The 26,293-nt window shown below is 40.8% G+C and overlaps 1 protein-coding gene across 6 annotated transcripts in view; it reads left to right on the top strand.

Moving 5' to 3' along the window:
- Positions 1-26,293, top strand: part of VPS13D (vacuolar protein sorting 13 homolog D) — a 107,576-nt gene that overhangs the window by 59,810 nt on the left and 21,473 nt on the right. For all 6 annotated transcript variants that reach the window (XR_008731233.1, XM_055703965.1, XM_055703968.1 and 3 more), the window contains 8 exons: positions 78-227; positions 1,091-1,240; positions 2,086-2,182; positions 3,862-4,010; positions 6,384-6,518; positions 6,848-7,015; positions 19,266-19,398; positions 21,346-21,541. Coding sequence is in view for 5 of the 6 variants with exons in the window: in XM_055703965.1 (XP_055559940.1) it covers positions 78-227; positions 1,091-1,240; positions 2,086-2,182; positions 3,862-4,010; positions 6,384-6,518; positions 6,848-7,015; positions 19,266-19,398; positions 21,346-21,541 (1,178 nt within the window). In the remaining variant the exon portion in view is untranslated. The remainder of the gene's footprint in view (positions 1-77; positions 228-1,090; positions 1,241-2,085; positions 2,183-3,861; positions 4,011-6,383; positions 6,519-6,847; positions 7,016-19,265; positions 19,399-21,345; positions 21,542-26,293) is intronic.

The following is a 26,293-nucleotide window of genomic DNA, read 5'->3' as shown; positions in this document are numbered from 1 at the left end:
TATTCAGTATCACAGATTTTTTCAGTGTTGATTTGTTACTAGGGGTTTTTTTTTTCCCTCTTCAAATATTTTCTCAGGTGCTTGTGAAACTGGAAGGTGGAATAGGGTTGTCTTTGGTCAACAAAGTTCCTGAAGAGCTAGTATTTGCGAGCCTCACAAGAATTCATGTCCACTACACACAACTGTCGACAAGTCAGGTGCTAGAGCTTAGTGTGCAAGACATACAGGTATTTACCATTTTGAAACATTTATTTGGTCATGGATCTTCTGCAGAAGTTCAGTCAGCATCGGTGTTCCTTTATTTTCTTTGTTTTCGACTGTATCTCATACCATCTGTCTGTTAGGCAAGTTAGAATCTTACTTTATTTTGTAAACAGGTGAGATTGAGATTTTTCTCCCTTCCTGGTTCTTGGTTCTTGATGCTTTCATTACGTAGTGGAAAAGCAGCTATTGAAAGCAGGAGTCCTAATGCTGGTAGCACTGCAGTATAAATCATAGAATCATAGGCAGACAAGACAAGTATAAACCTATTACATTTTTTCCACCTAGATTTTGGGTTTGACTCTGCAGTTCTGCCTTAACACTTGTTTTGAGTTCAGTCTTTGCAATTCAGAATTCACAAGTTAAACTGAAAGAGTGTAAAAAGTGGTTTTATTCTACTAAAAAACTCCTCTAAATTATTAGAATTTGTTCCCAATATATAAGATTTTATTGGAAGGGGAATTGTAGATACTGATGTAGATAACATGAGATAAATGGATATTTACATGCATCAGTCAAATGCAGGAGTAGCTTAAGTCTCCTGTGCAATATTTTTGGCTGTTTTTTGTAAAGGAAAAAGTCACAGAGGATGTAGCAATTTTGTTACAAGTTTTGTTTGTTGGTATCTGTAATAGTATTTTTTTTAAGGGAGGACATTTCTGACTACTTTTCAGTATGATCTCAGTGAGATCAATAACCAAGTATATTCAGTGTCTCTCTGGCTCAGGCACCATGTATTTCTGAAAGCTTTGAAGTCCTCAGTTAAGTGGGATCGATTTTGCTGTTGTCTTCTGCTCAGATTTTGTTGTTGTCCTTATCCACTCTGTAGGTGGACAACCAGCTTATTGGCACTACACAGCCTTTTATGCTCTTTCTCACGCCTAAGATGAGTGAAAACGAACCTGTGGAGACTGGTCCTGCTGTGCAAGTAAATGCAATGAAATTTCCCAGTAAGAATGCACTGACTGATATATACAAGGTAAACCCCAGTCTTGTGATGGTGCCATGCAGGTGCTGCTCTGTTTAAATGACCCTTCCTGTTCCTAATTTTCACTAGTAATCTGAATTCAATAATTTGTGAAATACACTGTGTTGAATTAATAGTGGCGTTTAAAGGACACTATATCCACCTTCTCATGTTCATAGTGTTTAAAGCTACGGTACAGTGAGGAGCAGGATAATAAATATAGTTAAAAATATAACAAATTGGGCCAGACCCTTGATTGTTCACATCTGTGGCCTTACTTTTCAAGCCAGTTATTCTCCCCTCAGAATTGGTAGGTACCATTGTAGCATAGTGAGCCAGAATATCTATGCTATATTTCTTGTGAGCATTTACAAGGTTATTACTTCTCTCTGATAAGCTGTTATCTTGCAGCATAAACCCTGTTCTGTGTACTGCAGCTGTTCGGAAATGTTGCCTGGAAATGTATCCACCAACTGTGGCATGCATTGTGAGGGCAAAATGGAGTTAGTTATCAAGACCTGTTTTCTCACTCGGAATCTTTACCTGTGTATGTCAGTGCTGTTTTCAAAAAGAATGGATCTTGGTGTTGGAAAACAGCTAAGCATCAGATGCTGAAGTGTTAGTATTAGGTAATGACACACAATGCCTCCCAAAAAATGGAAACAGTCATCACCAGTTGTAGATAACTTTATGTGAAGAAAACTACCAAAGACGTTTTGAAGGTGTCAGTCTTACACTACAAACCCATTCCAGTGAAAATATTCTGTTGGAGTAGAACACATTGTCCTGTTTAATGGATTACGTGGATTATATTTCTAGCGTTAATACTGTAAACTGAGACTTGTTTATCTTCCTAGCATCTGATGATCACTGCACGTAAGTTCACAGTTCAAATTGAGGAGAAACTCCTTCTGAAGCTGTTGAGTTTCTTTGGCTATGATCAGTCTGAATCAGGTATAGTATAAAATTACAAAGACCAGTTTTACAGCATACGGAAGTATTATGATCTTACATATAAAATAAGGTCAAAATGCCTAGATACTCTTAGCTCCTTGGAGGCTTCCGCTGCTGAATAGAGAGCTGGGAAGCTAACGTCTCGGTGGCCCCTGTAAAGCTGTTCAGATGTACTGTGCTCGGTACCGTCTTCAGGTGATGACCTGTGCAGCATGCTGTTGTCCAGTACATGATGGCTGAGCTGAGCCTCCATGGGAAGCAGTTCCATATTCATCTGAGGTTCCTGTATCTGGATTCATCTGCATTAGGCTAAAAGAAATTGTGTCATTAATGCAGCGAACCTCATTGTTTAGTAATGCTTGTTTATTTAAACCCAAGGCTAGAAATGGGATCTCTGTTCATTTGTTCCTTGGGCAGTTCCTCTTGTTTAACTGAAGGAAACATTTGGCTGTCTGACCTTTTAGTTGTGGCATCCATAGCCCTAGCTTTGATTGTAATCAAGTGTTCTTCCATTCAGTGAGACAAGACAGAGCTCTTGAATCTTCTAATCTCATAGATGTTGTTGTAATCCCTCTGTTGTGGGGTTTATCTGTACTTTGGAAACTTTCTGAAATGTTTGTTTTGGAGTGGTAATTGAAAAAGTCACTTTTATTATGCAGTAGGGTCTGTAGGGTTATATAATAAAGCAACTGTTGCAGGAAAAAAAGTATTTTTGGCGTGATTCCAAATGAGGGCAAGCCTACAAATGATGCTCAGGAGTCCTGTATCTGGCTGATCCACAGACATCTGAATTGTCTCTGAAAAACTATGAGTATTATGTTTCCCAGTTCCACAGAGGACTTAAAGACTTAGGTCTGTGGTGATGGGGAGAAATAAAGATTTTGGGTTTTGCTCTTAGCTGCATACTAATCTGTCCTTTGTTTTGGTTTACCCTGACGCTTTTGCTGGATTTTTTTCCTTATTGACTGTACACTCTTTGTAGTTTATCCACTGATGCTGATGAAGTCATCCAGGATTCAGACAAAAAATATTTTGTCATTTACAGTCAACATGTTAGTTTGTTCAACCTGAGTTGATAGGACTTCGTAATCTTTCATCTTTCCCCTGCCTTCTCACACCACCAAGGTGCTCTTACAAATAACATTTGAACCTGTTAGTGTCAATAATATTTGGCTCACTCTGTATGTAAATTGATTTGTTGAATCCCTTCCAAGTAGGCATTTTGTCCATTCTGTAGTGATAATTGAAGATTGTCAACTTTGCTTGCTTTGTACATACTATTGAGTTTAGTGTGTAAGGTAGCGGAGAGAGGAAAACGTAAGACCGTGACTACACAGTGGGTGACGTTGCGTAGTTATGTTTGTCTCCTTGTTTCTGTATGCTGACAGAGATAAATTAGAAGCAAGATTAAAAGCTCAAACAGCTTAAACTATGCACTTGGGTGATGTTTTAGCTAGCTACAAACACATTCAGTTTTTAGAGATGCAGGCAGATCTGAAAAAAAATTCTTGAACCTCAAAGGTCAACTTCATGTCACAAGGCATGAGTAACTTTTATGGCTACACGAGCAGTCGCACATACTTCTTATTTGTAGAGATGAACTATTAGAGTATGCATTCATAACCCCATATTTATTGATGTATAATCTATTCCAATTCCTGTGTTTTGTCTGGATGCAGAGGTTGAAAATTATGATGAGAACCTCCATGAAAAGGTTGTTGAACAAGGTGGAGGACAAAAGCGATACTACTTTGAAAATCTGAAAATTAGTGTGCCTCAAATAAAGTTGAGTGTCTTCACTTCCAACAAGCTGCCTTTGGATCTCAAGGTATGGCGATGTATTCACAGCGTACGCTTCCAAGTAAGGAGATTCTGGTGCAGGAAGAAGAGGGAACAGAAAAGCTTTAACTTACTGCTATTAATTTCCATTTACTCTTCCGTTATTTAAGTTACAAATAATAGAAGTTCCAGTAACTTCTACTATTTAATTTGCATTGATTTCCAGTCTCTTCTGTAATATTCTTTCATTTTTGTAATTTCAGTTGAAGCACAGCCAACTGAACCTAATAACTCACTGCTTTACAAAGGATCGTAGGTACATTAATAGTAGTATAAAGAGCTTAAGGGGAATGCCTGTCATATGGGAGGGCTGAGGTGAGGGTGAAGAAAGATAAGAAGTTACTTAACTTAGGGAGTAGAAATGCAGGACAACTCTAAGCGTTTTCATCCAGAAAATATTGTCATGTTTACAGTCGTCCAGGTAAACCAGGGATCCCAAATTATAGCAAGAAGATAATCGTGTCCCGCGTTCCCAACTTGTGTGTTGGGACCTTCCCGGATGTAATAAGATGGCAACAGTCAGCAATATTTTGGTTCTTTCTGAACTAATAAAACTAATTTCCTCCAGGGTGGGGGAGTTGAAACCAAGCCAACCAACCAAACCATAAAAACCCCTCCCCACTGGGGGGGAACAGAGCTGCTGCCTACTCAACTTGTGTGTTCAAAAAGCAAAATAGAGATGCTGATCAGGCTTTTTTGTGCCCTTGATATTAAGGGCATTAAGATGTACAAGTTTTAAAAGAAGTTTAGTTTTGTGGAATGAATGTCTATCATGGAGTCCTACCAAGATGACCCAGAATGCCATCAGCCCTGCATTCTTGTACTGCTTTTACCATATCCGTGTGCAAAGTGGACAGTTCAATAGCTCGCATTAGCAGTGTCTGGAATGTGTCTGTAGTTTAGCTTCAACGTGAACATGCTTATTATCCGATTATCTCAAATTCATAGAGAGAAAACAGTGTTAGTGGTGAGTGCCTTTAAGAAACTGGTATGTGCACTCCTCTGTTTGGATTTCCTACCACCTTTGGTATAAGATTGCGTATGGATATGGCTTGGCAGCCGCCAGCATTGTTCCCGAGAGAAAACTTGGCATATACATTCTCCCCCTCAACGATAACAGTCACTGGCTGTATTCTGTATATTAGCTGCCACAGAAAGAGTTCCATTCAGGTTTGTAGCACAGGAGAGTTCAGGGTAGGAGGGAGACAATAATCACAGTAGAGCCTTTGTAGAAGTTTTTCTGACTACCTCTAATGTTTCTGGCTTGGACATTGCTGTCTGGTAATTTGGTGTAGACAGATTATTTTTATTAGGTACCAGTATTAACAAAGTTGCCTTATATAATATCTGATAGTTAAACAGGAAATTACTTCCTACCCAAGTGAATAATGAGGACTACTCTAGTTAGTCATCCATTTACTGGAAAAATAAATAGGTCCTTTCTTACTCGCAAACTGAAATCAGACCTGTAATTTGCCTTAACTGCCTGCAGATGGCAGAACACCTCATACTCCTTACTGCCAAGCTCGCTTTAGTGATTCATGTAGGAAGATGCAACGCGAGTACCAGGCTTCTTGCCGCCTTCTGATTTTCTGGTGACTAGGACTGTGCAGATGCCATTATCAAGACCTGAAATAGAGAGGATCTCTTTCTTTCTCTAAAAGATTAGTTTTCTTGTGAATTTTTCAAAAATGACTGTATGTGTGTGTATATATAGATGTATGGCTTATCCACCTCAAACATATTTTTTTAATGTATAAATTGTTCAAGTTAGAGATGGCCCATGGACTAATTACTGTCTTAGTTTTCTTCTTTGCAAGTAACTGAAAAAGCTGGTGTAAATTTCAGTACACCACATAATGTGAAGAAATGAGCCTCAGGTGCGCAGGAAATTATGTATGTTATTCCAGCTCATCCTGACACTTCACACATTCGCAGAACTTCAGCAGGGTGGAAAATACGCAGCTTTGTCTTCACGGTATATCAAGGAAATTGATTTAGGGTCTGATTTAATTGAACATAGAGCCGTTACACAGCTAAATGCTAAGCATAGAATCTTAAATGCATTTTGTTTTGAAACATCCCTATCAAGTGTAGAAAACAAACAGATTGCATCAGGAAGAGCATTTAATGACTACCTAATTAGTGAAGAAATGCAGCTGTAGTAATTGATCATTGCTTACAGGTAAGAGGTTTATGGAGTGGTTGCACTCTGTATCAAAGCGTCTGCATAGCAGTGGTAAATTACTCTGGCAGCTTCAGATAATTTTGGTTTGTTACCTGCTTTAAGATGAATTCATTTGGGTCCTGTGAATGAGAAGCAGAGAGAAAAATCAAAGTAGCAATATCTTTTATTTAATAGGCATTGAAAAGCACACTGGGATTTCCTCTAATCCGATTTGAAGATGCTGTGATTAATCTGGATCCTTTCACTAGGGTCCATCCATATGAAACTCAGGAGTTTATCATTAATGACATTCTGAAACACTTCCAAGAGGTAAGTGTCATACAGATTTCCGTTGTGGCAAAGGCTGAACTTCCAGAGAAGTTCTCTACTGAGGGCGCAGGAATCTTCCTTGGCTATTTACTGAAGTGTTGGCACTGTGTTGCTGCTTTGGTACATGGAGAAATAGCATCACGTGCTTCTAAGAATACACTGCATTTTAAGGTGAAACTGTTGTTGATCTTAACTGATATTTGTGTGGTCATTTCTTCAGTGAAACTATTTTGTATAGGGGTTTGTTGCGGGTGGGACTTTTGTAATCAACCTTGCTGCTGTCAGTGTGATCTGTAAGCGGTATTTCATTCTTCCTGTTGATTCTACAGGAGCTGCTCAGTCAGGCAGCAAGGATTCTAGGTTCTGTGGATTTCCTTGGCAACCCTATGGGTCTGTTGAATGATGTTTCAGAAGGTGTTACTGGACTTATAAAATACGGCAATGTTGGTGGTCTCATAAGAAACGTCACACATGGAGTATCAAACTCTGCTGCAAAGGTAATAATTATGATATTAAAGTTTGCTAGAACAGTAGGCAAAAAAGAGTCAGGAAACCAGTCAGAATTACAGACCATCTTTAAATTGCGTTATGTACCGTTTGTTTTGTAAAAATTGTGTTTGAAGTGTAGATTTTTTTTTTTAACATTTTATATACACAGTTCAGGGATGCCAAAAACCTTGCAGGAGTCAATGAAACCACTTGAGGCCTTATTATTGATATACATATATTTGCAGATTGAATGCAGTAGTTAACGAGTGCAAGAATTTAAATGTTGGTTAAGTGTGGCATCATCTCCTGTGTGCAAGTGAACAGAGTTCTATCACATGATGTATATTCAAGAGAAAGAACATTATAGAAATTGGGAGTATTTAAGGGGTTATTTAGTGTAACAGGAGTTGTTAACTTTTATTTTTGGAAAGTGATTAAGCTGATATGAATATAAATTATTATGATAACACTTGAGATGTTTTATTGTCCTTGGCACACAGCAACAAACTAGGGAATTGCTAGATTGCTACGCATTTATCTTTAGTTTTAATTGCAAAGCCTTTGCATGGGGAATGTTCTTTTGTCCTTCCTGATAACAACTGAGAGAATTCAACTATATCAGTGTTATCGGTGAAAATAACTGTCCTTAGTGCCCGAGAGAGGTATGATCTGAGACGGCAGCCAGAAGTAGGAAGTGGCTTCCATCATGGCTGATACTGTGCGTGATACTGAACAAACATAATGCTCTTGACATATTTTTCATTACATGCATGGTGTACCAACATGTACTGTAAATGAACTTTGTGATCATGGGTAGAGCCGGAATAATGCTTTCTTCACATAAGGACATGTTAGGACATGTTGTTAGGATTTGTTTGTGGGAAAATTCTTTACTTCCTACTATTTTCATTTACCGAAGTGGGAAGTTTGTACATGTATGTTATCATGGTTCATCCTTTCACAACCTATTGCACTTATACACAAGGAGATCTACTCTTTGCCCCACATTAGTGGGAAACGGTAATTCAGAAGATGAGAAAGCTAAAATGTAGAGTTTGCATAATTACAGGTAGATCAAGAGTAACATTATGAAACCTAGTCAGAGTGCCCTAGAGATCCCCAGTCCATTGCTGCGGGCGTAGCTGTGAGCATGTCTAACCCAGATACTTGAACCCTGAGGGAAGATGACATACACCTTCTCTATCATAATTACCTTGTTCCCAGCATTAGCCCATTTGGGGCAATTTCAAGAAAATTAAACAAAATACCATGTTGTTGATGTTCCTGTCTTAACCCCATACCGAGTGATCCTGTGACTGTCAGCACCACACATCCCAGCTTATCCAGGCAGCCTGGTGGAGGCTTACTGAGCTTCCCCAGGGCAGGGGCCCTCTGGGCGGATGCCTGGTTTGGCCAGACTTTGTGCTCGTGGTTCCAGTCTCTGGTGACCCATCCATGCCACCCAATAGAGTTTGTTTCTTTAGAGTTTCCTTTCTGTAAAGTGTTGTTTCCTCATTGCAGTCACATCTGCAGCAACAGTCTCATAAATCTTTCTTTAAAAGGCACGAGCCTTCCTATGTTTCCCACAAGGGCAAGGTCATTCTTTGAACTTTGGAGTCATTTGTAACCAAGGTTTTGTGAAGGAAGAGTTTCAAAGGCAGAAGGGCAGTTGGATGCTGAACTCCTTTCAAAATCCAACAGGAGCTGAGTGCCTGCTTCCCATTTATACCTTTTGAAAATCACCCCATGTACTATTTATCTGTCTTCCCAGGTATTTTTTTCTTTCTCCTTGATAGATCCAAAATGTCTGTGATGCAGGTTTCACACAGTTCCCTTGTAAAAACTTATGTGGATTATGTATTTGTCCTTTCAGAACAAGGAGAGAATTATATCCTTTAGGAAGGCTTAATAGTACATTTTGGAACTCTTCATTAATCCTTCTTCCAAAGGATGCATCGTAATTCTACTGCATAGAAGATAATGGTAAAGGTTCATATAGGGAAGAACTAATCTTAATGATATGTCGCGCTGCCTTTAGGCATCTAAATCAGCTAGAAAATGGAGCCAGGAATGTCCATATAATAAAAAACTGACATTTCACAATTTGTGCCGTGTTGCGTACGTGGTACAGCATGGAACTTGGTCTTTTACTTCTTTCTGCTCTACCATGTGTATGCCTTATGATCATGCCTAGGATATGTGAAGTTTGGTAAAGAAAAAAAAAGGGGTGCAGGATAATTCCAGTTACTCAAGAAAACCATGGCTGAAACAGTAAATCATTTTCATCTTGCTATTGGTGCTCTCTGTAGGAAGGTATTTTAACGTATATTTTCACCTGATTCAGCCGTGCCATAGAGGTCCTCAGCCCTGCAGCTCCTGTGGGGCTGGTGTAACGCAGCCGGAGCTGGGTGAGCAGCGCTGCACAGGGCTGTGGCTGGGGGAACACCCGCTGCGGCCGGTTGGGATACCTGACCTTTAAAGGGGTAAATAAAAATCTATCCTAGATTTTCAGATCAGTTAGCTTTTAAGGTGTGAGTAGATAGATAAACAAATTTTAATGCTATAATCATCACTTTAAAAGTAACGCTGCTTGACTGAATTGAAAATGAAGCTCTTTGAGTTGTATCTGGTTTTGTCATGTTATTGCTTTCCTATTTTATAGTTCTGTTGATCATCCCTGTAATGGCTTTTCCATGCATTTCAGAACACGCAGTGGGTAATGCCTTCTTTCAAGTGGAGAGCTGCAGTGTATTTAAGTTGGCACAAAACCTTAGGTTAAATAAAGTTCACTGCAGACAGTTTTGTAGTTTTTATCCCTTGGAGACTCCAAGTTCTGTGTTTTAAAAAGTTCTTTGATCCTAAATATAGACACCTGAGGGAATTTCATTCCCTCTGAATGGAGACTTCTATAGTTGCCATATGCGTAGAAATGTCTTGCATTCTTGGCATCCACAGGTTATTTTTTTTTATTTCCCCCATCAGGCATGATAGCATAAATCCTAAAGTATTCCTGTTGCAGAGGTGTTTCAATTAGAAACAAGTACTGAACACTGAATTAGCATCTGAACAGAAATGTTCTGTAGCTTGTGTTCTCCAAATGGAAAATTAAGCGTGGTTGTATCTATTACTGGCAAATAGGTGGTGTGCTGACATCATGAAATTCCTGGTGGTAAAGGATTGAAAATTTGATTAATCAGCTTGTCAATACTGTATTTAATTTGCCTGATTCTTTCAACCCTCACAAGGAGTTCTGTTACCTTTTCTGAATTATGAGCACATAGTAATGCAGTTGTTACGCCCCTGCTACATACATATTTATTGGATGGAAATAATTGTTGTGTCCCTCCCTTCCTCACGAAAGGAATAATTTAATGAACTTGAAATAGCTTAATTTTCATATTGAACTTTGAAGTTTCCAGTGATAAATTTAATTAGGCTTCTTAAGGCAAGGTAAGCCATCAGCTGCAGTTGCATTTCCACGTTGGGTTTTTGTGGAAGCTGGCAGAGTTCTGAGGGGCAGGCTTGGGAGCAGGCACCCGAGATGCCAAAGCTTACGTGTAAAGGAGTTGCAACAAATTGTATGGTGGGTGGGTGTTTTCTTTTATGGCTGAGGAAGAGGCACATATGAACTGTGCCCCGGAGTTTCATTCCATATATTTATTTTAACTCGGTTCAGAGCAATGACAGAGGTGCTCAACAGAGATAGGAAAAGAGGTGGGGTGTTGGAACCAGGTAGGAAAATGTGAAGGCTAGTAAGGAGATGGATATTTCTCCAGGTGAGTGTTTGACATGGAGGCATTTGTAGAAAAGGAGCATGAAAGCAGCACGAAGGGAAACAGGAGTTTTAACCCTCATTGTGAAATAAATCAAAGCAGAATCTCAAGTGGTCGGCAGTGACAGAAAAATAAAGATAACTGAATGGAAAATGAAGAGGAAGTAATAAAAGGATTATTTAAAAACAAATCATGAACAAGTGTTTGACTTGTGTGAATGTTAACTTTAACAAAACTGGCAATAAATAAGATGAGAAGCGGATCTAGCAGAATACAAGAAAGTAGGTACAATTCAAGCAGGTTCTACCCAAGAACAGAGACAAATGTTTTAAAGCACTCGGAGCTGATGGTTCCCTTCTGTTTAAAGTTTCTTAGTTCATGTAACCAACCACTCTTACTTGATTCAGAAGCAAGAACAACTGGCATTCTTGTATCTTTGGAGACACTGTGGTTCAGTAGTTCTTGGAATATTAGCTCAAAATGCAATTCAGGTAGCTGAAAAAGAAACTTGTGTTGGTGACAGGGAACTTCTGACAAAGGCCTTTGTAGATGAAGCCTGAGAAAGAAGCACGTGGTGGTCTTTTCCTCAGGAGAGCATTAAACAAAATAGTCAGCTGGTAATGTAGAAAGGTCATGGTGGCATTCAGGTTCTGAGTTCCCTCCTATTCTGTATTTTCACAATTTTTCACTCCCTGCTCTTCTGTTTATATGTTAACACAGAATGTGTATGATTACTGATGGTCCCATACTGGATAAAAATGAGGAAGGCTGGAATACATGTCGTCTTCCTGGGCAACTTCACAGTTTTTAATTTGGGTCTTTGGGAATGCCGATGGTCATCCTTTACAAGGGTATTCTAGGTATTGAAGTTGCGGCATTTAGCAGCAATCGCCATAAATATTTTTTTTCTATTCCTAGAAGTGATTTACACAGTTCAGGTCAAACGTAGCTTTCCCTGTGTTTCCTTCAGTGTAATCTTCAGATTTTTTTTCCTTGTGTCTTCCCCAGTATTGTGTAGGGGCTACTGCAGCTTTTTCAGGTAATCCATCCAGGTGGCACTGCAAATCATCTCCAGTGCAGCTTGCATTTCCTTCAAAGATTAGCAGTTCCTGTGCAGGTTCAGGTGCTGAGCAGTGAGAATCTGTATAAAAATGTGCAGATTGTGAGATGAAAGTAATTGAAATTCCCAGGCAGAAATTTTCACTGCTGGGAGGAGCATTATAGATGAGGCCATTTCCCCGTTTCCTGGCAGTTTTAAAGGACAGCAAGTTTTATGGCCAATTAGTGACAATCAGAAGCCATGGAAAGCGTCGCTTTTTATGTGCAGGACATCTGGTATCTATAATCAGTATCTTTGAAAGAGGTTTTGGGCTAAAGGATCGTCTTTGAGAAGTTTGAAGTATTACTTTATTCTTCCTGTTTTTCATTTGTACCATGGGATAAGATGTGTGTGGCCAGCATCCTGGTGAGAAAGTTTTCTTCACAATTCAGGTTAAATTCACCCTTCCTTTTACAAAGTTGCTTCTGCAAAGTGTGTGTGAACGTGCTTTGGCTGCAGCGTGGGTTTACGTGGAGGAATGGGCATGGGTGAGATCAAATGGAAACGGTGACGTATTCTGTGGGAAGAACCGTTCTGATCTGGACTTGATGTCTTAAAACGTGCGTGCTCGGAACCCAGCTGGCACAGGGGCAGCAGCTTTGCGTGAGCCTTTTCCAGGAGAAAGTACCCAGCGGGCGGTGAGAATCCTGCACAGCGCAGCCGCTGCGGAGCATGAGGTGCTGAGCTGTGTATAGAAATTTGCAAGTGAGCATCTTGACAAAAAGACAGAAGGGGGGGGGTCTCAGAGAGCTTTTATGTTTTACACCTGCTCTAGAGCTTTGCAAAATAAAATACAATGTTCCTGTTTTGCTGACTCATTGGGGAATTAGGTGAAAAAAGGAGAACTTAAAATGTGGTATGCAAAACGTTGCCAAATCATACTGTGAAATTAGAAATGAACATTTATCATAGAGATGAAATGAAATTTGATCTTAACCTACAGTTTTTGAATGGTTAACATGTCATGAAAACAGGGACATACATCCCAAATATTACCATTCGCATCTGAAGGAGAAAAAATGGGGCGTGGGTTGGGAATTAATGACTTCAGTCCTGACAGAAGGCTCACTGCACCTCCCTACTGTGTATATAAAGTTATGTAGTTGTGTAGAATATGCTAAATAGTACAGATTTAAACTTGAAGTTCTTTGGTGGCCCATCCCTGAGGAGGGAAAAGAGGACGTTTACGTCCACGGGAGGCGGCAGCACCTTCCGAAGCTGTAACGATAGATGGTTGGCATCAGCTCAGCAGATCCAAACGCATCGTCCCTCAGAGCTGTTTGCTGCTTACACAGCACATGATGGCAGGCGGAATTAACGGGTCTGCGTTTTGCATTAGGTTTTCTTCAAAACTTTAATGGAAACGTGGAAAACCTGTGGGCTTTTAAATAGGGGTTCATCCAGAGCCGGGGACTCGTCCCAGGTGACCATGGCAGGGATGAAAGTGGCAGGGAAGAGACTGGCTGCTGGGGTGGCTGCGGCTGGAAGTGCCCTGGGGAAATAAAAATCCACAGAGTTGGTAAAGATGGTGTTAAAACCCGAGCGTAATGTGCCGCCTCCAAATACATTGTGGTTAGCTATTAACTGCAGAACCAGGCTCGATCTGTCAGGGTTTTCTCAGGTTTTCAGTATATAGAGGGGGTTTTAAGGAGGGAGGTGGAGGAGGGCAAATAATTCCATTCCCAGAAAATAAACAAATAGGAAGACCTTAAAGCTTTGCGAGAGTTGGAAGTTGGGGGGAGGGGAATTATCTGTTAAGAGTATTAGTTGTTTAATAAAGCCAGTTGTCCTCCAGATGAACCCGCCAGTGACTCTGCAGTTGGGGTCATTCCAAGTTCATGCTGTGGACTTTTCCCTGCCTGTGTCTGTGTGAGGGGTTCCTGCGGGGTGGCTGCCTGGCCCGGGACACCGGGCTGTGCCCAGGGGGCACCTGCTGCTGCCAGCCCGGGGGGGGGACCCCAGGCACCGGGGGCTCCCTGCCCCCCGGCCCCCTGGGCATCCACACGGGCAGCGCAGCGGGACGCTTCGCACGTCACCAGCCAGCACGCCGCTGTCGGGATGCATTAGGAAGCTTAGTTGATGATGGGATGTGAGCTAATTAAAGCTCCGTTACTTTAGTTATATGACATAAATAGGGGTGGAGAATGCTGCACCGAATCTCAAACACGTTTGTTCAATGGGAAAAGCTGTTGCCTCCTCTTGGATGTCAGTAATGTAGAGAGGGTCAAAGTTTATGTCTGAAAATGAGAAGCTGATGATAGCATTTTGCTGATTTAGTATTCTCTAAATTGAGAGTGTGTCAGTTCCATTCACAGTTCCATTACATGTTTCTCTCTACGCGGTTCGACTCTGTTATAAATGCCTTCTGGGCTCAGCCTGAACTGCCCTTTCTGTTTAGGATTGCGTTTAACAGTTGACCCGGGTATGTATTAGCACGTGAAGGAAAGCATAAAAGTCTGGAGAGTATAAATTTACCTGAGTTCACAGACTTTCTTGCTTAAATATCTTGAGTAATTCTTCCAACGCTGACAGAAGCCATGGTAAAAGTATTTTGTGGAACAGTTTCAGATAGCTAGGCCTTTTAAATCTGACAAGTAAACACCTGCTGTTTTTTCAAATCCTTAAAGCATTTAATTTTTTGATCCCAGTATAATGCCCAGTTGACCACAGCGATATGAAAGGAGGAAGCTGTGCTGGCTGGCTGCTTGCTGATGTCCAGTTTGTGAAATTAAACAAGCAGCGCTTCTGTTCCATAACTGTGCATGTATTTGGATTAGTAAAGAAGCTGCTCTAGAAGTTATTTTTATGGTTAGTTACAGAAATGTCTTAAGTATCAGTCATGAGACACTGCAATAAAAGCAAGGAAACTCAGGCTGAAGAATTTACTAGACAACTTTATCTGTCCCACTGCACATAGTCATTATGTGTATCCAAGAATACTGCACGTCTTTTTTCTTTTTACCCTTCCAAAAGAATTAACAGCAAGATTTTGAGGATAGCTAACTACTCTACCGCAAATCCTAGCAGCGTGTACTGCTGTCTCCTTAGCCTGTGACATGTACACTGTGAAGGTTTTTGCCTCCTTGTAGCGAAATAAATGCTTTATTTTGAACTGTTGCCTTTCACTGTCAGAAGTCAGTGTAGAGACTGGCTTCCTCAGGCTGCAGAGATGGTGATGTTTAATGATACCGCTAGAAGGCAAGTAACCACCAGGGATGAGACTTAGAGGTAGGTGTTAAATGTTTAGACATGGTCCACTGTAATTAATCACTTGGCTGAACAGCGCTTCCAAACCTTCTGTTCAGTAAGGAAGGGAGTGCATGTGTGGGTTTTTTTTTTAAAAAAAAAAAAAGCCAAAACACAACTTTAAAGAAGGCAGCCTCCAGTGCCTGACGCTGTCAGTCTACTTGAGTTTATGTAACTTGTAGCTATGTTTTATGTTAAGGTAACTTTTAAATATATATATAAAATATGTTTTGACATTTTATTTTAAATGTATCTAGATAATAGCTAAAGAAACATCATGATGTCATGGTAAAAAGACAGCTTATTGTGTCGGTGTAAAACATTTTGTACTATATATGAATATATCTTTTGGCACAGGGAGGTGTCAGTATTTTCCAGCTAATATTTATCTAGTGTGTATATATTTATTAGGGTTTTACTGTTAGGTTCACTGATGTGGGATGTTTGTGCCTTTCAAGCCACCTGTGCTGTGATGCCTGTTGCTTCTGTTGGTAGTACCTCAGAAAGAAGGTACATGTCAGGGTGGCGGAGGGGAGGACAGTGATGCTGCAAAACCAGTGTTCCTGTTGGGGCTTAAGGAAGAATGTATCTGACAGAACTCAAATAATCACTGGGTTTTTCCTTTACCTATACAGCCTTTGTTTCTTGTGATAAGCAGGTCTTCTCTTTCACGTAGACAATTGTATTTAGGGGAGTTACTATTGAGACTGTGGAATGAGTTTTAATCATCATGCCTAGGGATTTCTGTTGTTTGGAAAATATAAGATTGTGTATAAGAACTGAAGGTGACAATTCACAGTTTACATTAGACTTTCTAACCTAAATAAATTTTAAATACTCTTTTCTACCTTGCTGAAATAACATATTTAAATTTGTGCTTTGGTCTCTGAGATCCAGCCTTTATTATTGGAGATAAAGGTATGAACATCATTGATGCGTGGTGTTCAAGGTTTTTTTGAAAGGTGGGGGGAGCGTTGAATGGACTTCAACAAAACTTTTTCAACGGGTCGTGCAAAGCAAAAGTGAGAACTGAGCAAATGCTGCGAGTCCTAATTTACAGGCAGTTCGTGTAAGGTTTGCACAGAAGTGATACCTGACCTACATTTAATTTCATCACTTCCTCCCTTAAAATTTCATCTTGGAATGTTCTACTTTGCTCAGTCAATAATATTTGTAAATGTACCATTCTCTGATGCTAGAATTACAATGGAATGTTTGGACTAAAGTCATAATTGTGTATTTATCTTTTTGGGATGTCCTTAGAGAACCAGGCAGTGCCAAGAGCTTAAAAGGCTTTAAAAGATTACTGAAACCTTATTTCCATGCTGTGTGCTTCATGCATCTGGCTCAGAGGGAACATGCAGTACAGAGGCTCGAAAGAGTTTTCATTTGCTTTGAATTCTCCCTGTGCCCTCTAAGCGTGTTGTTTGGCACCAGCTTTGATTTGCAGATGCTGTATACCGGGCGGGTTTGGGTTTCGTCTGTTGCTGAAGCAGCAAATGATACATAGTCGGTGGTAAAAGTTTTTGCGGCAAAACTTTCTTAATTATTGGCCCTTTAAAAAGAAAGAAAAACAAACATATGCACTAAAACATGAGTGGATTAGTTTCTTGTACAGATTCAACTGCTTTTGCAGATCTTGTAGATAGTTAATACTGATTGGTGACACTATTTAAATGTAAAACAAAACGATGAATCATCTGTTTACTTGAGTCCGCAGAGCTAAGGCCAGCGTGCCCCAGGTTTATGGAACCATAATAACATTTTCAATGATCGTGAAGTGCTGAGTGGTTTACATCTTGTTCCAGAGACAGTGCTCAGAGTAGCATCACGTCCTGGAATTTGGAAGAAAATGTGAAAGTGGACGTATCCCACCCTCCTCAGGAGAATCAGTTTATGTTAGGCCACATAAGCTTAAGTTAATGAAGTGTGGTGGGTCATAATTCCTGCTTGCAGTGTATTTCCAGGTGGTACCTTCACATCGTATGTGAACAGTGTGGGGTGAAAAACCAGGGATCGAGTGTCTGTGGAACGCAGACCTGGGAGAAGAGGTCAGTGTGCTTCCACGGAGGGGCAATGCAGAAAGTGCCATCTGCTTTGGGGAGAAAAAGCGTCAGAGGAGAAAGGGGTGTCTGTGAGGGAAGTTGGCCACATGCTCAGATCCACGGAGCTTCTTGGAGAGGTTCTAATTTTTCTGTCCAGGCAGAACGGATAAGGCAAAGTATGAACCAATGCATATTAATGATAAGTTGAAATATTTTTAGTAATTGAAATTACAGAACTTTGAATTAGTAGCCTGGAAGACCCACAGTTCACTTTGTTTGGGGATGGCAGGTTGAGAGGTGAAATACCTGCCGCCTTACCTGTGCCTGCTGTGTGGGCTGGCTCTGTCCGGGGGCACGTGTGCGCCTTTTGGTCAGGAAGCAGGTACCGTGGCTTAGCTGATACTGATGGATTGTGTTGCAGTTCTTTCTCAAGGAAAAGGGTATCTGAAATGGGGAAAAATGCAGAGATAAAAGACCAAGTCAGTAGTTTGGTTTTTTTTTTCATCGGCAAGTAGACAAAGAACTTATTATGAAAATGAGGATAGAAAAGGAGGGGGGCTGGTTTTAGAACTCCCTTGATTAGTTTCATATTTGTTCCACAGACTGTTTTATTTAGTTATGTTGGCATTTACATACTCTTAAGCACACTTTGAAGTTACCAGGTCACACCTTATTAAAAAAAACCAAGGAGGACAAGGGTGGGTCACACTTTTGTTGTCACCTTTGTTTATCTGGAGACTATCTTCTGCATGACTGGGTTAACAGCTCAGCAAGCCACCATCACTGCTCTTCCACAGGTCTTAATATCTAATACCGCATCTCTCGAAGGAGGCAGCTAAAAGCGAGACGTTTGGGGGGTGGGGGGGTGGGGAGGCAAGTCTGCTCTTGTGCTTTAACTTGTTCAAACCTCCCTACAGAGTTTAAGCTGGACTTAAACTGCTTACGTTCTGATGCTTACATGGATTTCTAATCCTGAAGTAACTTGCTACTACTGAGTAATTTTTCTCAATACAGTGATTAGAATCTACACAGACTGGTCATAAGGTGTTGTGCGGGTGGGTGGGTGAGGTGTTTTTTATGTTAGAAATCTTTATTTTTCCTATTTATATGGGTAGACACAATCCTGTTTATCAAAACAGGCTTCAGAAACCATGTTGGGGCAAGTATTTCTGAGGTGCACAGGGAAACACCTGCTAGCAGTCCTTTTCTGTAATAATATTCTGAATATGAGGTCAGGTCTCAGTTTTTCTGTCTCCTTTTTTTGCCTCCCTCCCTCCCTCCCTCCCTCCACCAAGCTTCTGTTTTGTATCTGATTACATCAAACTAAAGGTCAACAGATAACAATAGATCACTTTTATTTGGTACTTTTTCATTGACGCGTACTCAGTAATGGTCAGAGTTCTCAGACCAGATCCTGTTTGGACTTGGGTATCCTTTCATCTGCAAGTATGTCTCAGGTCTTCCCACACACTGCTAAAGGTGAGTGTAAGGAGTAAAAATGCTCCATGCACACGTTCAGGGTTGCCCCTAGGCTTTTGTTTTACAGTGTGTAGTACCTGGGGAGGCTTGTCAGCATAGCCTCTTCTAGTGCACCCCCCACCCTGTGTGCTGCAGTGGACGTGGCATGGCTCCCCCGCCAGCTCTTCCCACAATGGGGCTGTTTCTACATTGTGTTACTGAAAATCATTAATTCTTGCAAATGTTTTAGTTTCGTTATGGGTGTATTTGAAGTTTTTCACATATCTTTGCAGAAGAAAAGTGCTGCATCTAAATAACGTTCCCCTGAGTTTCTGGAAGGTCACTGGCCCTTCTGGTACATCTTTCACAGACTACATTTGTTTTGGCTTGGCTGCTGCAGTTGGGCACCTGCTTGGTTTTTGGACTGTCACCTCAGGATGTAGGATGCACCAGTGGACAGCTCAGGTCCATCTGTGTCAGAGCTTTCTTCATGGCAGGAATGGTGGAGTGACTGCAGACGTGTAACAGAAGGAGTTGTGTAAATCTGTTTCACAACCAGAGTCTAGTTTTCCTCAGCAAATGGATGTAAGAGATGTTGTTCTGATAGTGACAGAAAAGGTTGGTTCTACTCTTGCAGTTCGCCGGGACCTTGTCGGATGGTTTGGGAAAGACAATGGATAACAGACATCAGACCGAACGCGAATACATTCGGTACCATGCTGCAACGAGCGGCGAGCATCTCGTAGCTGGAATCCATGGACTTGCACATGGTAACCCTTAGCTGTAATTTTAACTTCTTTCTCTCTTAAAAGTAATGGTCTGGCTGAAAAGCGCAGTTTGTACCAGTACTGGGTGATACTGGAAGCCAGGGAAGTGGAGCTGTCCCAGGCTTTGTGTTTGACTTTGAGTGCTTGCAGGTCGAGTGGGGGCACGGGCAGATCGTAGTTGACAGAAATTACATTTAAGAATAAGGGCTTTCACCTGTAACTAAGTAAAAGCTTTTCTTCCAATTAAAATGAATTTTTGAACAAAGTTCATCCAAAACTTCAATTTCTTTATAGAGGCATAAAATATCCATAGGGACAGGTTTGTTGAGGGCCAGACATTAAAATAAAAAAAAATTAAACAAACAAACAAAAGAGTATGGCTGGACTATAGCTTTCAGTTCCAGAACCCCGAGTTTCCTCAGAATCGGTACCTCAGTTCACAGGCACATTCCACCAGTTGGGTTATTTTGTGGTTCTGTTTTGGGTTTTTAAGTCTACTAAGAACTAGAGAAGTGAATTTGTGTAAAAGGCAGCGAACTAATCTTAATTTGGCCGAATCTCACATCAATTTAGTTATGATTTATCTGTTGAAGAAGGTTAAATTAATACAAGCCAAGTTTAAATCAAATATTTATATTTTGCATCATCGTGACTGCATTTGTTTAAATGTCATTCTTCTAGTGCAACTGGTGCAGCCCGTGTAAGGACAGTCAGCCTTTCACCAACAGGGCAGTCTTGTCTGTGCTAAGCAAAAGTCATTAGCTGGACTTTTGTCATAAAGAGTTGCCGTAGGTATTGAAATGGGTCGTGAGAGAGGTTTCTCTCTCCCCACTGTGCTGTAAAGTCTGAAATAAATCATATTGGTAGAAATGCAGAAAATCAGAAATAAGTCAGTCTTTGCTAAAAAGTCAGTTAAAAAAGCACTTTGTTCTATTGCATTATCCAGTAATTAGCGGGACTGTTTTTGTCTTAATTCTGTAGAGTTTTTATATGCTTCCCATTCAGGTTTTTTTGTTTCTTTTGGGGGGTTTGGGGTTGTTTTTTTGTTTGTTTAGGCTTTTTTCTTTTTTTCTTTCTCTTTTTTTTTTTTTTTTTTTTTTAAAGCAAGTGACTGCTAAATCCTATCTGTTGAAATGTAGGAATTAGCCATAAGCTCTAGTTACTCAAGAGAAGTGATTTAAGTACTTTCTCCTTCTCACGTGTGGAAGCTGAGATGCTGCCTGGTCTGTACTTCAATTACAGAACTTAAAAAGAGGACCTGGCTGCTGAAAGATGAAGAGCCAAATAGCCGTAAATGTTTTTAAATGAGCGCTTAGGCCAGTTCACTAAAAATTGTGATATACTAATTGTGGAGATGTGAGATCTGTGAAGAATATTCTCAGGTAATACGAACTGTTCCAAGTTTTCAGAAGCCACAGTAGGCTCTTGATTTCTTCAGAGCATTCAGATTCCCAGCAACGGAAAAGTGCACAGAGATGACTGTCGGCAGCATCACAGTTAAAATCACACGATGCCAGTTTAAAGTAATTGACTTTTTTTTTTCCAGTGGAGAAATGCACTTTTCTATTTTATGTCTCAAATTGTTAGAAGCTCTTGTGGGAACAGAGTTTTGTCACATGGTAAGTAACCACTTCACCTCAGGAACAGATGAGAACTGTTTGTGTAAATACAGCTGGGAAATAAAACAGTATGGAAATATTTCAAAATATGCATATTTAATAAGGAATTACATTTCTTTCTGTGGGACATTGTTGTGTGTATACTACACGTACAAAGTGATTAGCTAATGTAATCAGTTTTGAAACAGGTTTTGTATTGCACTAAATGCACAGTACATTTCTGTCAAGCTTGACAGTAAATCGTGTAGGCAGGCAGCATCAGCTGCGGCAAGGCTCTGTAATTTTTAGAGCCAATACTGCTGGCCTACTTTGTCGTTCTTGTCTCTGCTAGGTATCATTGGAGGGCTGACAAGTGTCATAACTTCAACAGTCGAAGGTGTGAAAACTGAAGGAGGCGTCAGCGGCTTCATATCGGGCCTTGGCAAAGGGCTGGTCGGCACAGTGACCAAACCTGTGGCGGGAGCTCTGGATTTTGCATCGGAAACTGCACAGGCGGTGAGGGACACTGCGACCCTCAGTGGCCCCAGGTCAGTAAGCAGTTCACATTTCTGATCCTTAATGCTATAAAAATGTGTATTAATTACCTGCTGCTGTTTCTGATCTGATTATCTTTCCTTACCCAAAGAAATGACAACTTAATCAAACTGACTGTGAGTTGTTATTAGTGCTGCAGCCCAGTGCTTTCAGTTGGCTTTTTCTTTAATAGATGCCATTTGTCGATACTATAAAAAGACTGAAATTTGCACAGAAAAGCCACGCCATAAAATGGGATTTCTTAAGCTGCAGCATTAGATTAAAGCAAATTTTTTAGAGGCTGTATGTAATGAGATGAAACTTCCAGCATGGAATCCTTCCACAGAATTGAAATGGGAGAGTTGTTCTCCCTGCTCTACCTGCACGTTCCATTTGGCTGTGTGGAAAAAGAGTTCTTCAAAGGTTTGAAGAGTTCTGGCATCAGTCTATAGTGCCATTATCTTCTAATTTTCATTTTGTACAATAGTTCTCATAGCAAGTGTGGATATATGCCCCCATGTCTGCGTGCTTATCTGTTCCCCATACGTATGTGGATGTTACGTGTCAGCACAGCAGCACAGAGGCTTTGGCTTCCTGCCTGTGCTCAGTTACTGGCATGATGTGGTCTCTACAAAATAACGACCGATGTCGTAAGTAAATGAATGTTCATGCACACCAACTATGAGCGTGGAAGTGAGAAAGGGCCTAGTTCTAGAAAGGCGGCTCCAAGAGAAGATCCTTCTTACTCTGTGGCCAGGGGTTTACTTTATGATAGTACCGTGCCAAGAAGTTCCGTTGTGTGTACATGAGATACTGCGTTCTGAAGAAGTGAAGGAAAATCTTAAGTAAACTTTATTGTTGAAAGCTTAGAGAAAAATGTTTGCAAAACGTTGGGTTTTCTGGTTGTTTTGTCTTCCCATTTGGCTTTTCCATTTCCTGTGTTTTATTGTGCCACACTTGGAGTCCTGAAGTGTCTGGGGTCAGCATTTCAGTAACGAACAATAAGCTTGATGAAGTGTGAGTGAGGTGCAGGAGACTGAAGAATGAACCTAGGTGTACTTTGTTGTGAGAACAGAAGTGTTCACATGCCGCATCTTGTGTGTTTGGTACTTGGCTTGATTTGCAAACCCAAGAGGCCAAGGATCCAGTTCGGTAAGTACATCTGTGTACACAAAATTACATGAGAACGTGAAGGGCATCCCCAAGGGAACACATCTACTGTTTTGCTTGTATGTCTTAACCTTGTGGCTGTACAGATTGAATTATTTATTTAAAGGTGAGGAGTACGTACCTGGCTGTACTGTTAGTTGTCTTAGTAGTTGAGCTGTGTTTCTATTCTAATTTGTTTCAAGATACACACATACTTAAAATTCCTGTCTTGACACACTTCTAGGAGATACGGGGAATACCCAGTAGCAATGATGCTATCAACAGCTGACAAACCAGACAGCAACTGGGAGGGGTGGGAGCGCCTCTGCCCAGCCTTATCTCTAGCTTGTGTTTGCTTGCCTGATGCATTTCCCTTTAACTTGTTAACTGGCAATTAAGAGACAGGGTTAAGACAGATGAGCTGAAACACATTTTTGCTTCCACTAGATTCTGAAATACTGTTGTCGTAGACAAGCACTGTGAATTATTTTAGTGTCTACACACACAATGCAAAAAGTTTCTGACCCAGCAACCTTCGGGGGTGGGGGGGGGTGGGACACCAAAAGAAAAACTTTCTCAATTACTACACTTCTCCAGTCTACAAAATCTTTTTTTCAGATGAACAGAGCAAAACTTATTTTAGAGAAACAAATGTACTTGAGAATATGTAGATAATGGGGGGGGGGGGGAGGGGCAGGGAGGAGAGAAACCCCAACCACACCACCTCCTATAACCAACCCTGCACTCATGTTGTATGGTAAGGTGGGTTTTTTTTTACTGTGCTTATATAATGAAGCGACCAAAGTGTTCTTTCAGGGGTATATTTTACAAAAAAAAGACAAAGGATTTGTACATTTTTGAGACTGCTGTGTACCAATATCCCCCTGCTGCATGTGTTAACTGTTCAAATATGTGTGGTTTGGAACCAGAGCAGAGCAGTGTTCCAGACCCAAGTCGCTGGCTCCAGTTGGATATTCTAAGCAGGCTGGGCCATGCAGCCTCCTCCAGGCGGAGTCCGCAACCCGGCCAGCCCTGCCGAGTGGCGGTTTGTGGCAGAAACACATCTCAAGTGTAGTTCTGAACAACTGAAAACGAGAGTTAATACGCATGGCAGGAGCCATCGACCTTATCTTGAGCCTGACGGTGTCTGTGCAGGTTTCCGGTACTGGTGCAAAGTTGAGTCAGCCAGTTAATTACAGTTGCATTTAAATAGCATGATACATAAATTATAGGCCCCTTGCAATTCTGTAATTATGTGCTTTAATTTTAGAAAAACCCTGAATTTAAGCTGCTTGACTTTAACCATTGGATCAGTTTTGATGTAGATGAAGAATTTTGAGGTTTTAGGTTTTCCTAAAAGGCGTGTTCTAATTCCAGCAAAGTTACTGAATTGAGTAGAACACTGATGAACACTGTGTAGCTTGCGTTACTGTGACCATGCTACAGGGACACAAGTCTCTTTTGGCCTCAGAATGTATTGATTTGTGCTGGGACTCGTGCAGCTAGCACGAACCGTGTGCTGGGACGTGGAGCCACCCGAATGCGGCTGGGGTGCAGACAATGGCTTTATAGCTGATGGTGGTCGTATAAAAGGTGATTTGTTTAAAGTACGGGAAAATATTTTTTTTTTTAAAGCTGAACTTTCAAGGTTCACCTTACAACTTCTTATGTAATCGTTTACTTTATTATGCTTGGGGTTTATGAACAAAGCTGTCTTAATACTTCTAAATTTTAAGACAGAGGAGAATGTAAAGTAGTTGTAGACAATGCAGCATACATCTCATTTATAAACAGTTAAGGCCTGTGACTCGATACCTTTTTTTGAGTGGGGTTTGTGTGTTCCAAGTACTCTAGTGTCACATACAAGAGTTCTGATTATTTCCATATTTGTCGTATACTGCCAAAAGTCTTAAAGACCAGTTCAAGACAGGAAAGCTGTTATGTCTCTGGATATGCTTGGAAAGCTCTCTCCTAGAAACGTGTTTTGTCCTAGTGCAGCACAAGTAAAGAACATTTATATTTAGATGTGTGTCTCACTTAACAAGTCGTGCAGGAAACTGCCATTCTGGCTTTCTCTCAGGCTTCAGCCAGGTCAGTGCAAGTTTAAGATTGTTCTTGAACTGTTGCTGCAAGGGTTTGTGTTCTTTCCCGGTAGTCGTGATGTGAAACTTGGAAGTAAGGAGATGACTTTGTGACTTGCCCAGCTCTAATGCATTCTGTCGGTGAACTAGGGTGTACTGGGAAAGAATGGTTTCAAATTGGTGAGCCATTCATGGTCACAGAAAAGCCTTATGTAAGTGTTTGATTCTTTTAAATGTAGTTCACCTGGAAAGAAGCAGCCTGTGCTAATTGTTCTTTTGTTCATCACTTTAATGCCGTCAGCTGAAAGTGTGCAGCTGTTTGAGACCATGTCAACAGCAGGTGATTTTAATTATTATTATTTTTTGCCTTTGTGCATCCATCTTTCTGTTAGCTAGGAGTTTGATTGTAAGGTCAAAAGCAGTAGAGTTGAGAGCATGAGTACCTGTGACACTGAGAAGTAGAAAATACATAGCCAATTGTATGGAACACCACCTCGGCTGATACACTGCAAAGAGTGTATTCTCAAGGTTCTCAGGTTTTACAGATAAATATTGCTTGAACCTTAACGCCTCTGTGTGTGTCCCAGATTCCATCCTGCCCTTGGCCTTGATCTAGCGCTGACTTCAAGGGTAATGTCAGTCATGTATGGGCCACGACTCCGGTGAAGGAGATGTTATTCTTCTCCTGGCAAGCCCTTCCTAAGATTTTCCTAGAGGCCAGAGAGCAAATACATCCATCAACTGGTATTCATTGTGTTGTCTAAATCTGGAAACGCTGCATGAAGGACAGTTTAGCTGAATCATCGGTCTAATCTGTGAATGACTTGGGCAGTGCAAGTTCCTTCATATCCACTTTTTTTTTTTTTCCCCAGTGGGATAACATGTCCTTAAAATGATCTGCTTTCTTTTGAGCAAGTTTGTCCACTTTACTCCTGTGGCCCCGTTACGTGGCTGTAGACATTGGCTCTTCCTCAGTGTCAGATCTTCGGTCACTGTCAAACTTCATTTTATGGGTTCATATTCTTCTGTCATTAGTCTGTCCAGATTCTTCTACTGATGCTGTTGAGCTACTTTGAAATCCCCCCAGTCTGTATGTCCCATCAGTACTGCGTGAAAAGGGACCGTCGTGTCCCTGTTCTGTGACAAGCTGTCCTCTGCAGGTCATCCAAAATTGTTGGCTGGTTTTACTGCCATATCATGTTGCAAATCGATATCCAGTTTTCTGCTTGCCATTTTCCCCCCAAGAGTTTTTTATGTTTTATTTTATTTTACTGCTTTGCAAAGATCTCCTTGTCATTTAATATTTGTGTTCTGGATTATTGTTCCCCAGATGAAGCAGGTTGCAATTTTGTAGGTTGAATCCCATTTCATTTCCTGCCATATTTCTGACCTCTTCAGGTTCTTTAGTACTTTGCTGTCCTCGCTGGAGTTTTAAACGCCTCAGTTTGTTCTCTCCAAATACTAGATCCTTGAAGTTAAGCAAGCCTGGGTTTGTGCCCGTGCATTTTGAAGCACCTCAGTAGACACTTCTCCCTG

Source organism: Falco cherrug, chromosome 3 (genome assembly GCF_023634085.1).
Source record: "Falco cherrug isolate bFalChe1 chromosome 3, bFalChe1.pri, whole genome shotgun sequence".
NCBI classification, from domain to species: domain Eukaryota; kingdom Metazoa; phylum Chordata; class Aves; order Falconiformes; family Falconidae; genus Falco; species Falco cherrug.
This window is presented reverse-complemented; position numbering and strand designations above follow the sequence as displayed.